The 12,477-nt window shown below is 45.7% G+C and overlaps 1 protein-coding gene across 1 annotated transcript in view; it reads right to left on the minus strand.

The window, feature by feature from the left end:
• DCUN1D1 (defective in cullin neddylation 1 domain containing 1) overlaps positions 1 to 8,040 on the minus strand; it is a 37,266-nt gene extending 29,226 nt beyond the window's left edge. The window contains exon 1 of the mRNA XM_021674508.2: positions 7,969 to 8,040. Within this exon, the coding sequence (XP_021530183.1) occupies positions 7,969 to 7,971 (3 nt within the window). The 5' untranslated portion in view covers positions 7,972 to 8,040. The remainder of the gene's footprint in view (positions 1 to 7,968) is intronic.
• Positions 8,041 to 12,477: the final 4,437 nt, after the last annotated feature.

Below are 12,477 nucleotides of genomic sequence, written 5' to 3' on the forward strand. Positions count from 1 at the left end.
ACTTATCCAACAAGCAGCAGAGCCAGGAATAAACCCTGGTGCCCGGTTTCAAGCCATGCGGTCCTGCCATTTATTATATACTGTCCTCAAGTGAAAGAAAAACAAAAAGGGTAAAAGTGCAACTACTGACTGTTGAAGGGAGGACCATTGTGAGCAGTATTTCTTCACCTATTTTAATGGAAAAGTTAAGGAGCCAAATATGAACAATTTGCATTCCAACTAAAAATTCCCCATTAAGCCTTCCCTCACAACCTAACTAAAAAGATAATTTGAGGATGGAACTTCTATTTGGGGTGGTTTTTTTTGGTTGGGGGTAAGGGGGAGAAAGGGGATAAGTCATTTTCAAGACAAGCAATACAACAGGAAGAAAAATGTGTTTATAGTCCTGTCACAGACTATTTTAAAAACAGATGGCTATAATCTATAGCTTTAAATGTACAGAGGTAGAAAAAAACAAATCACAGGGCACTCTAAGTCAGGGTTTCCTTTTCCAAAGAGAAGGCCTGAAACCCAGACAAAGTACAAATACTTGTAAAGGTTATGGCCAGAAAACATGGAAATGTGTACATGTTAAATAGCAAAACAAAACCCGCACAGTACTCTTACAACCTGCAATTTAAAACAATTACTTACGGATGACAATTACTTATTCATTCATTCTTAAATCTCCTGCACTTTGAATACCTCTTGAAATTAACCCCTCTTTAAGAGGTGCTGAGGTTGAGCAAGATGGCTCACACCTATAATCCTGGCACTTTGGGAGGTGGAGGTGCAAGGATTGCTTGAGCCCAGAGTTCAAGACCAGCCTGGGCAACAAAGCAAGACCTGGTGGTGCATACCTGTAGTTCCAGCTACTTGGGAGATTGAGGTAGGAGGGTCACTTAAGCCCAGAAGTTTGAGGTTGCCGTGAGCCATCATTACATCACCAACTCCAGCCTGAACAACAGTGCAACACCCAATCTCAAAAAAAAAAAAAAGAGAGAGAGAGACTGGGCACAGTGGCTCACGCCTGTAATCCCAACACTTTGGGAGGCCGAAGCAGATGGATCACCTGAGGTTGGGAGTTCAAGACCAGCCTGACCAACATAGAGAAACCCTGTTTCTACTAAAACTACAAAATTAGCCAGGTATGGTGCCATATACCTGTAATCCCAGCTACTCAGGAGGCTGAGGCAGGAGAATCGCTTGAACCCAGGAGGTGGAGGTTGTGGTAAGCAGAGATCGCGCCATTATTGCACCACTGCACTCCAGCCTGGACAAGAGCAAAACTCCATCTCAAAAAAAGAGGCTGTGTATTACATTAAGTCCCCTCTTATCCACATGGGGGCGGGAGGAACATTCCAAGATCTTCAGTGGATGCCTGAAAACATAGATAGTATAGAACCGTATATATACACTATGTTTTTTTGACCTGATAACTCAGATGGCTACTAAGCGACCAGCAGTGGGCAGTAAATGCAGCGTGAATAAGACAGACAAAGGGTCGACCAACGGCTGCATCATGCTACTGAGAGCAGCACGCAAGTTAAGACCTATGAATTATTTCTGCAATTTTTCATTAATATTTTCAGATTGCCAGTTGATCGCAGGTAACTGAAATCAAGGAAAGTGAAACCACAGACAAGAGGGTATACTGTACTCCAAAGTCCAACAGGAATGATACACATCCTATGTAATCACTGTGCACAATGATATATTACGGGAAGCCACCTTTTAGAAATTCAGAAGTATATCTGTAAGATTCAAATGCATTTTGTAAACTTTTGCACACTTCACAGCTTTTTAAAAAGTAGGCAACTAATGAAAACTTAAAAGATTTTCTTGCCACCCCTCAGAATTTCTAGTCAAAATATGCCTACCACTGTAATTGGAATAAATGTCTTCATGTTGGTTTATAGATTGTTTTGACTATTTTTTTTTTTTTGAGACAGAGTCTCACTCCGTCACCCAGACTGGAGTGCAGTGGCCCAATCTCGGCTCACTGCAACCTCTGCCTCCCAGGCTCAAGCAATTCTCCTGCCTCAGCCTCCAGAGTAGCTGGGATTACAGGCACCCGCCACCACACCTAGCTAATTTTTGTATTTTTAGTAGAGACGGAGTTTCTCTATGATGGCCAGGCTCATCTGGAACTCCAGACCTCAAGTGATTTGCCCACCTCAGCCTCCCAAGTGTAGCAATTACAGGCGTGAGCCACCACATCCCACCTTGACTATTAAAAAATAGTTATTTTAGGCCAGGCGCAGTGGCTCACGCCTGTAATCGCAGCACTTTGGGAGGCTGGGCAGGCGGTGGGGCAGATCACCTGAGGTTAGTAGTTCGAGACCAACCTGACCAACATGGTGAAACCCCCTCTCTACTAAAAATACAAAAATTAGCCAGGAGTGGTGGCATATGTCTGTAATCCCAGCTACTTGGGAGGCTGGGGCAGGAGAATTATCCAAACCCAGGAGGCAGAGGTTGCAGTGAGCCGACATTGTGCCACTGCACTCCAGCCTTGGCGAAACAGAGTGAGACCCTGTCTAAAAAAAGAAAAAAGTTATTTTCACTAATTTCTGATTATCTATGATAAATAATAACCACCTTAAAATATCTGCATTAGCCATATCTCAATTGATTCTCTCAAACTTATTGTTTGAACTTCTAACAAGAAATCAAAGTAGCTAATTTAAATTTGCTTTCCTCTCTCCACTAACATTGTTTTCTGAAGTAATCTCAAATTAACAAAAGATTACTGAGGCAAAAAAAAAAACCACAAAATTAAAAATTAAATGAGATTTTTAAAATTCCATAGTTAAGTTATAACATACTATATTTGTTTCATAGAGAAATAAAATCTTCTAATTCTAATATCTGATACTTTCTCAAATCTTAAATCAGGAAGTATTAGAATCCTCTGAATAAGCACTCTAAATGTTTATTAAAATGAACATACCCTACTCTAATAAGGGAATGGGCTGTGTACGTCAACTTATCTCTGTGTGGAGTGATTCAAACGAATAATAGACTAACAAAAAAAAAACTTTATAATGCAGACAAGCAGTCTAATCACTCTCAGTGACCAGGTACTAATTATATAAAACAAATTCAACAACGTGAAAAAAGACTATTTTAGTGACTTTTTTCCTTTTGTTTTGCTTTTTCTTGTGGGGGTGGGTACACACCTAAAGTGGCAACGGAATCTATCTGGAAGTTTTCTCTTCATCAAATGTCATGGCAAACACTACCATAACTTGAACAACACAATACTGAAATTTAAAAGGAGTTTTCTCCCAGATTTTCCCTATGCTTTGACCCAATCTGTAAGGGCATAATCAAAGCAGCCACTTGACCCAAATGACCCATTCTTTTAAAATTAAAAAAAAAAAATTAACAGATTGTGCTTCCAACTTTCTTACTATATGCACTAAAAGTTTTAATTTTTCAATTAGTTAATGTTTACAACAGATCATTTGATTTGATATGGAAATAACCAAATCACTATTATTCAGCATGACAAGGAAGAAACCAGAGTAAGTAAAACTAAACAAAGATTCCACATCTACACTGAAAGGAATGCTTGCTGGCTTTCAAAAAAAAGAAAAGAAAATGGGAGTAGGTGAGGGTCGGGGGAGATAAAGTGTGGAACCAGAGACCAGGGTTCTAACCCCTGTTCTGCCACATATCAGCATCAAATAATTTAGAAGCGCTAAGACTTCATTCCCAAATATGCTAAAAACAAAAACAAAAACAAGGTAGTAATAATGCCTATTTCAGAAGTGGGAGTGGAGATTAAATGACAGTTGTAAATTGTCTGACTAGCAGAGCGTATCTTCTCAATAAATGTTAATTTCCTTTCTTTGTCCCCAAAGGCCCAGTTTTCTGCATATATCACTGAACTACATACAAACCACTAGAACATGTTCAACAACCTAGCAAACAGGTTTTGTTCTGTCTTTATGAGCCCAAATGTGGCTAGGTATATTTGACAATCCATTAGCTTTTACTAAACATTAGACAGTCATTTTAAACAGAATTCAAAACTCTGTACACAGAAGCTGCATGGTAAAGAAAACTGTAATAAGGGTTTTTTTTTAAAAAATTGCTTTTAAAAATAAATTATCTGTAATACTGTCATAGGACACTATGGAACAAAAGAAACAAGGCATCTCATACCACTCAAAATCCTTCAACAGCTTTCCATTTCTTGGGGGCAAAAACCCAATATCCTTACAATGCCCACCCATGCCTACCCCACTCCTTGCCACGAAGGCCTCATGTGCTCCAACGACCCCCTGTATATACACGTGTACACACACACTGCTCCAGCCACACTGGTCTCACTGTTCCTCAAGATTTCTTTCTACCATATTTCTGCATTGCTCATTCCCTCATCTCTCAGTCGGTTCCAAATGATCGGTGGTAGCATTTAGCAACCCTGCTTCCAGCAGTGCCCCAGCACTCGCAATCCCTCCCTAACACTGCTTCTCCCATAGCACTTACCACCTTCTAACATAGTAAAGGAGAAAATTATACGCTGTCTTTACTGTTTATGTCTCCCTACTAAAAGGTAACCCTCACCAGAGCGAGGAGTTTTGTCTCTTCTGAGATACACATCCCTTCAGTGCCCAATGCACATAGCAGATGTATAACAATCACTGAAAAGAACTGATATGCTCCTTTAATTGTAGATATGCAAAGAATGTGCAACAAGTTATGAAAAGACAAAAGACCTACATCCATTTGAATTTACAAATTCTAGTATTTGCTGACAACCTAATCTTAAATTTTAAAGTTCATATATTTTTAAAGCCACTAAAAACATAGGCATTAACATCATTAATCACCCCTTAACATGAATTTTGTTACTTAACATTTTCATTAATAACAAGAGGCTTCCTCTGCTTAAGCTGCTGATGTGATTTAATTTCAAATGCAATTTTCTGAATTTCATATGAGTTAGCAGATTTATATGTCCCACAAATACTGGGGTTTCATGGTAGACCAGGAGAAAATAGTTTCAGTTCTGCAACCAACAAGCTTGCAGACTTGAACTCAAAACCTCCTTGATCTCCAATTTATTCTTAAGTAAAAATGGGAAGGAGTAAATTAGATGATCTCTGAGTCTATTTCAGGTCTAAAAATTCTATGATATTATGCGTCTAGAAAATGGTTAGGATCATAAAATGTCTATGCTGGATGAAACCAGAAATTATCAAATCTAATCCTGTCATCTTATAAATAAAACAACCCAAACGTTTTGAACACTTTTAAAAAATATCTTCCAGACCAGGCACAGTGGCTTACATCTGGAATCCTAGCAGTTTGGGAGGCCGAGGCAGGTGGATCACCCGAGGTCAGGAGTTCAAGCCCAGCCTAGTCAAATCAACATGGTGAAATCTTGTCTCTACTAAAAATGCAAAAATTAGTCAGACACGTTGGTGGGTGCCTGTAATCCCAGCTACTCGGAAGGCTGAGGCTGGAGAATCGCTTGAACCCAGGAGGCAGAGGTTTCAGTGAGCTGAGATCACACCATTACACTCCAGCCTGGGCAACAGAGCAAAAGCTCCGTTTCAAACACACACACACACACACACGTTCCAATGTAACAGAATATTATCTAGTTCTGGAGTCATTTTTAGTCTGGGGGTGGAGGGAGTAGGTTAACAGAACAACTTTTTCACTTTTACAAAATATTTCAAATATCCCATCATTTAAGTTTGCTCTAGAACTGACAATAACATATGCTGTGAAAATGGGCTGCAGCTACAGACACCAAAAAATTCACAGCCCCAAAACTGCATAAAGAAACAATTATATGTAAGATAAGTTTATAATCAAGCAACTTCTTAACTATACAATTCTTACTGCCTAACTTCCATTAGGACCCACGGTGAGCCTCTTCTTTTTTGAGACAAGGGTGGAGTGGAGCAGTGGCAGGGCTCACAGCAGCCGCAACCCCCCCGCTCAAGTGATCTCCCACCTCAGCTTCTGGGGTCGCTGCAACCATACTAGTTAGCCTAGCACTAGTACGCTTGACTCTTTTTCTCCCTCGAGTTGGGGTCTCACTATATTGCCCAGGCTGGTCTCAAACTCCTGGGCTCTCAAGTAACCCTCCTGCTTCGGTGACCCAAAGTGCTGGGATTTCAATTGTGAGCCACCATCCTCAGCCCCCATTGTGGGTTTCTAAACTAACCAGAGAATATGATGACAACTCTCATGACATAAACGGAGTTCAGTCACAGGATGTTTTTAAATTAGTATCTTGTCACCACTGGTAGAATTACATGACTTATGGCTAAGTTTCAAAACTGGCTAATTTTAATATTAACCAAAAGGATAGAAGCTTACAAGCTGAACTCTCCTAGGAACCACTTGAAGCCTGAATACCTGAACAGGTGATGAGCATTTCCGGGACCCGGGATTCTAGGGGATGATGTGGACCTGGAGACCATCCTGAAGAGCACATATTTCAATGATCTGGCTGAGTGTTTCCCAGGAAATTAATGTCATTACTTCGAGCTGACTATACTCATCTAAATGCTCAGAGTCTGGAAACTTCAGGAGTAATGCCTATGACCGTCTAAATACTTAAGAAACTAGAAACTGTTTAGACTGCCTGGTGGATCTTTGAACACTGTAATACTAATCCATACATTAACCTGCATTTTACAGGAAAGTTTTCTTACAAATTCAAACCGTCAATTCCTACACAACTTGCCACAGAACATCAATGCTGAGTATGTGGCTGAGTAAACCACATATCCATACATGACACCAAAATACTGCCAAGCTGACGGTTGGGACTAGAAGTGTCACTCAGCAAAAATAAGACCAACTAAAAACAAAGACACTAGAACATTCCCTTAACACAGGCACGCACACACACCCTCCTGAAAGAGGCCTTTATGTTCCCCACGAGCAAAAGGACAATATCATTTTTACTATTCATACAGTAACCTGCATGGAATTCCACTCACGCTCAGACTGTACAAGGGTAAACAGCGCTTCTGAAACACGAAGAGCGTCCAACAGAGTCAGGTACTTCATTACCAAAGTAAACAACTCGACCACAAGGGTCTGCAAACCTGGAGGACTTTTTCTTTTTCCCAAACAAAAAAGGAAAGTAACTTGACAAACTGTTTTTTTTTTTGTATTTTTTTTTAAATCACAAATGGCCCTTAACTACTATAATAAAGCAATTACCCTCCCGCCCCCCCAAGCAAATAAACTAGGTGCTGGAAAGGTCGCTGGCTAGTCTGTGTTCCCTAATTTTCTGAAACGAGAACAGGTTGCACTTCCGTACCCCCTCCCCCAGCTCAGCGGTCTCCCATGTTTCAGGAGAGGGGTAAATATAACCTCCACCAACTGGTCGGGGAAACTCTCCTCCTTTTCAAAGCACGGGACGCCCGGCGAGGTGATGGAGAAAGGGACCGGGCTGGTACCCCCGCCCCAAGCACAACTGCCCGGGAGACTTGCGGGGTGTCGGAGCCGGGAGCGGAGGAGGGAGAGGCGCGCCGGGAAAGTCTTTCCTCCTCCCGGGCCAGGCGGAGGGCGAAGCCCCGGCTTCGGGGCGGGGGGAGGCGGCTCACCCGGAACCCCAGACCCCCGTCCCTGGCCAGACACAATGGAGCCGGCGGACGGGCCGGGGCCGGGCCGTGGCCCCCTCCCCTCCCCGCGCCCCAACGCCTCCCCCACCCGCGCCCGGCCCCGGTCCGGGGACCCCGGGGCCGCTCCCCGCGCCCCAAACTCCCCGGGGCTCCCGACTAGGCCCGGCGCCGCTCCGCCTCCTCGGCTCTCGCGTAGCGGCGGCGCCCGGGCGGGAAGGGGCGAGGGAGGAAGGGAGAGGCCGGCAGCGGAGCCCCCGCCCGGGAGCCGGACGGAGGCCGCGGGCCGGGGCTCGGGGCGGCGAGGGCGCCGCGGGCCGGGGGCGGCCGGGTGGGGTGCGCGGCGGTCCCGGGCGGCGGCGGGCGAGCGGCCGCGGTGCCTCACCATGTTGGTGTCCTCCAGGCCTCTCCCCTCCTCCTCCGGCTCCGCAGCGAATGGACGGCGGCGGCGGCGGCGGCGGCGGCTCCTCTCACGGGCTCGCCGGGCTCCCGCTCATGCGCAGTGCGGGGCGGCCCGGCGCGGCCCGAGGAGGCAGCCCCGGGCCCGGGAGGCGGAGGGACGCGGCGCTCGGAGGGCGCTGGCGCGGGGCTTCCCCGGGCGCGGGGGGTCCCCGGGGCGGGGGCGGGGGGCGCGGCGGGGGGCGGAGACGCAGGAGCTCGCGCGCCGCCATCGTCCCGCCGCGCCGGGCGGCCTCTGCTGGGGGCGCCGGGGACACCCCACCTCCGCTTCCCCCGCGGTTCCTTCCGGACGGCCGCGACCGGCGCTGCGCGGGCTGCGAGCGGGAACGAGCCGAGGAGCGGAGCGGCGGGGGCCACGGCCATCGCAGAACGCCCATCGGCACCGCAGAGAGCAGGCGGTGGGGACCCCCCAGCCCCGCTGTCAGACCTGCACCGTTCCCTCGCGTGGGCACCCCGGGGGGACCTTCGCCCAGCCCTGCGGGGCTCCACAACCTCGGGAGGCCCGGGCTCTCCCCACACCTGTGTCCGCAGGGAGGCGGTGGGTCACCCCGCAGCGGAGCGGGGTCAGGGCCCGGCTGCGGAGCCGCGTTGCCTGCCCACTGCTGGCTCTCAGTATCATCATCCCCTCAGTCCGGCCTCCCCAGGGTCACGTTCGGGAAGCAGCTACACAACGTTTCTGCGCTGAGGGTCGAGTCGGGCGGGGCGGACAGTCCAGGTGTGACCTGCCCTGGGCGCTAAGGCAGCTGAGGCTGAGGAGCTCTAGGATTCTCAGCTGAGGATCGTGGACAGATTCGTGCTGCAAGGACAAAAGACTCCCGTGGAGTGAGTGGTCCCTGCCCCTCCGAAACGTAGTATCCAATGGGAGAGATAAGACACCTGCACACAGGAAAGAAACAAAACAGCTAAGAAAGCAAACCCACTCCGAAAATCACATCTGAAACTGGACCAAGAGCTTACCCACGTTTCAGAACAAGAGCCACCTGAGTAGACCCGCTGTCACCATCATCCCCAGCACAGGCATTAAACGACCAGATCAACCCAATAACTAATGAGGATCACGAAGTCAGGAGTTCCAGACCAGCCTGGCCATCATAGTGAAACCCTGTCTCTACTAAAAATACAAAAAAAGAAAAAACAAATTAGCTGGGCGTGGTGGTGGGAGCCTGTAATCCCAGCTACTTGGGAGGCTGAGGCAGGAGAATCGCTTGAACCAGGGACGCGGAGGTTGCAATGAGTCGAGATTGTGCCATTGCACTCCGGCCTAGGTGACCGAGCAAGATTCCGTCTCAAATAAAAAAAAAAAAAGCACACACAACTTCCTTGGTAACTCCTAAAGACCTAAATTCCTGGAGCTAGCCATGTACTCCCCCAGCGCTGTACCAAGGCAGGTTTCTGGCCGCCACAAACCATTCATCCATTCTTTCCTCCAGTATTTAATGGGTGCATGTGAATGTGCCAGGCTCCTTGCTGGGCTCTGGGAAATAGTCTTGCAAGGACAAGCCAGATCTGCTCCATGCAGCAAGCCTGAAACTGGACTACATCCATGGATGGTCTCCAGGAATTCACCTATATCTTGACCTAAAGTATGAACACCTAGGGTGTTCATGAAGAAGATTCACTGTATCTCTTGCTCCACTCTGTTCTACTTCATTGAAATAATCGTTTGTGGGTTTTCCTAAGCTCTACCAAGGAACAGGCCTTAGTTATTCTAATTGACCTCTCGCCTGCATTTGAACACTTCTCCTTGAATTTCCTGTTCATTTCCATGGCTCCACATTCTCCTGCATCTCCTCTGCGCTGTGAACACTCTCCTTTGCTGCCTGTACTCTCTGGGGCTTTCCAGAACCATTTCTGAACCTCTTTCTCTGTCACCTGTGTCACGTTGTCACTCACATTCCCACGATGTCAACTACTGCCCGTATCCCGAAGAGACCCAAATCTTGACTTCCAGTCCCCAGGTGGCAGGCCTGAACACTCGTTCTGCTCATCCCACAGGTCCGTCAAGCTCAACAAATCTAAAACCTTATCCGCAAGCCCACTTGGCTTACCATCAAATCATCCCAACTAGAAATCTGAGAATCATCCACCACTCTTCCTGCTTCATCCCCTGAATCCACATCTCATCAATTTTCCCTCCTAAGTGACTTTTAAATCTGCACCTTACCTTCTATTTCTTAGCCAATTCTTTATCATCTCACCTCATCTTATCAGTAACTTCTGACCGAATCTTCCAGCCTCTACTCCTCCTCTACGGCTCCATAGTGTCTTTCTTTCTTTCTTTCTTTCTTTTTTTTGAGGCGGAGTTTCGCTGTTGTTACCCAGACTGGAGTGCAATGGCGCGATCTCGGCTCACGCAACCTCCGCCTCCTAGGTTCAAGCAATTCTCCTGCCTCAGCCTCCTGAGTAGCTGGGATTACAGGCACAAACCACCCTGCCCAGCTAATTTTTGTATTTTTAGTAGAGACAGGGTTTCACCATGTTGACCAGGATGGTCTCGATCTCTTGACCTCGTGATCCACCCGCCTCGGCCTCCCAAAGTGCTGGGATTATAGGCGTGAGCCACCGCGCCCGGCTCCGTAGTGTCTTTCAATAATGCAAATTTGAATTTGTCCTTGAAATTCTCCAAGGGCTGCATAAGCATGAGCCTCTTTGGCATGGCATTAAAGTTCTCTATCTACCCATTCCCGTTGCCGTTTTCCACCACCCTCCAAGCAAATGCACCTCATATTTCTGTTTTCACAAACCAAGACTGCCATATTCCTGCATGTTTCCTTGATTTCTCTGATTCTCCTATCCCTGGCCTCCTAGCTAATACTGACTGAGGGCTTTCCATGTGTCTGATGGGAAAGCCCATAACACATACAAATTTATGTAATCCTCACTTCGACCCATACTAACGCATATAATCCTCAGTCTACCCTCTGAGCATGCCCAGTTATTACACCCATCCTACAAAGGGCAAAGCTGAAGCACAGAGAGATTAAATAATACGCCTAAGATTCTTTAGCCAGCAAGTAGTAGAGCTGGAATTTGAAACCAGATAGTCGGGCTACAGTCTATTCCTTTGAGTAACACATTATATTTCCCACCAAGATCTGAGTACTCAACTCAAAGACCATCTTCTCTATGACTGTCCCCAACCTGATCCCTGGATTCCAGCAGTTAGGCAAGTTTCTCTCCCTGCATTTTTCTGACACCTTCTATATACTTCTCTTACGCTTATGACATCATACAGTAAGCATCTGCCTACATGACCATCTCCCCTGCCAGACTGCACTGCTTAAGGTCAGAGACCTAGTTGCACAGATCTTTGAGTTTTCAGTGTCAAATTGAGTGCCTGACATATATGTGCGACATAGGACGGGATAAATAAATGAAAAGAGAGGAAAGAGATACCTAAGTGATGTCGGTGTTAAGACAGTGGCTATATTGTTTGTTGTTGTAAAGGAATGCTTGTCCTCCTTGGCAGATGTATGCTACACCATATGGTCAGATGGTACCTGTAGTAGAACTGTATCTATTACTGTACTTCCTGGCTACAGTACCAAATGTGAAATGGAGAATTATGGCTCAATCATCATGATTGGGTGAGACAAACATATTTGTTAAAATTGTCCTGATTATTTTTAAAATGGAAAAGAATCCTGAAAATAAAGCATAAATTATTTGATTAACAAAATAACATTAACTAAAATGCTCATAATACTTTTTTGTCTTGTTTCAAATATTTAAGTTAAGGCTTTGAGTTTTTTCAAGTACAGGAGGTCTAATGACTATTTTCCATAGTAATAATCTCAGTCCAATAAGAAGAAGATGGAAACGTCTAGCTGAAATTGACTATCTTGTCTCTCTCTAGCTCTTCTCCTGTCTCTACCTCCTCTCCCCTCTTGCCCCCAACACATATACACACACTCCCTCTCACTGTAGACCTATAAGATCAAAAAATTAATAGAGTACTCATAAATATGTAATATTTCCAGATAAAACATTCAACTATTTGGAAATAATTGTTGCCACAAAAGCTTAAAAATTCATATTAAGACACAATATTCACTGATAAAATAGTTGCAGTTCTGCTCAAAGAAACATGTAAAAGTAAGGATTTCATACTTCTAGAATCTGTCTTTAGCAGAAAGAGCAGAAGTAATCTGAAAAGACAGATTGCTAACATTTCTGGTAGTTCATCTAGCTAAAATTAAGCCTGCAGGGTAACTACACACAGACACAGTTCAAAGCCGCCAGTCTGAGACCCACAGCCGCCACCCTCCCACACTTCACTTGGGTGCTCTCAGTTTTGCCCAGCATTTACACTAATGTCCTATGGATTCAAGCTTGCTGATTTATAAATATATAAGGGCAAATGCAACTGACTGAGGGACCCTTTTGTTTTCAGTAAAACATGGAGTTATAGCTTATAAATTCAGAATAATAACCA

The sequence above is a fragment of the Aotus nancymaae genome, unplaced genomic scaffold (assembly GCF_030222135.1).
Source record: "Aotus nancymaae isolate 86718 unplaced genomic scaffold, 86718_ANA_hifiasm-v0.15.2.pri h1tg000067l, whole genome shotgun sequence".
NCBI lineage: Eukaryota > Metazoa > Chordata > Mammalia > Primates > Aotidae > Aotus > Aotus nancymaae.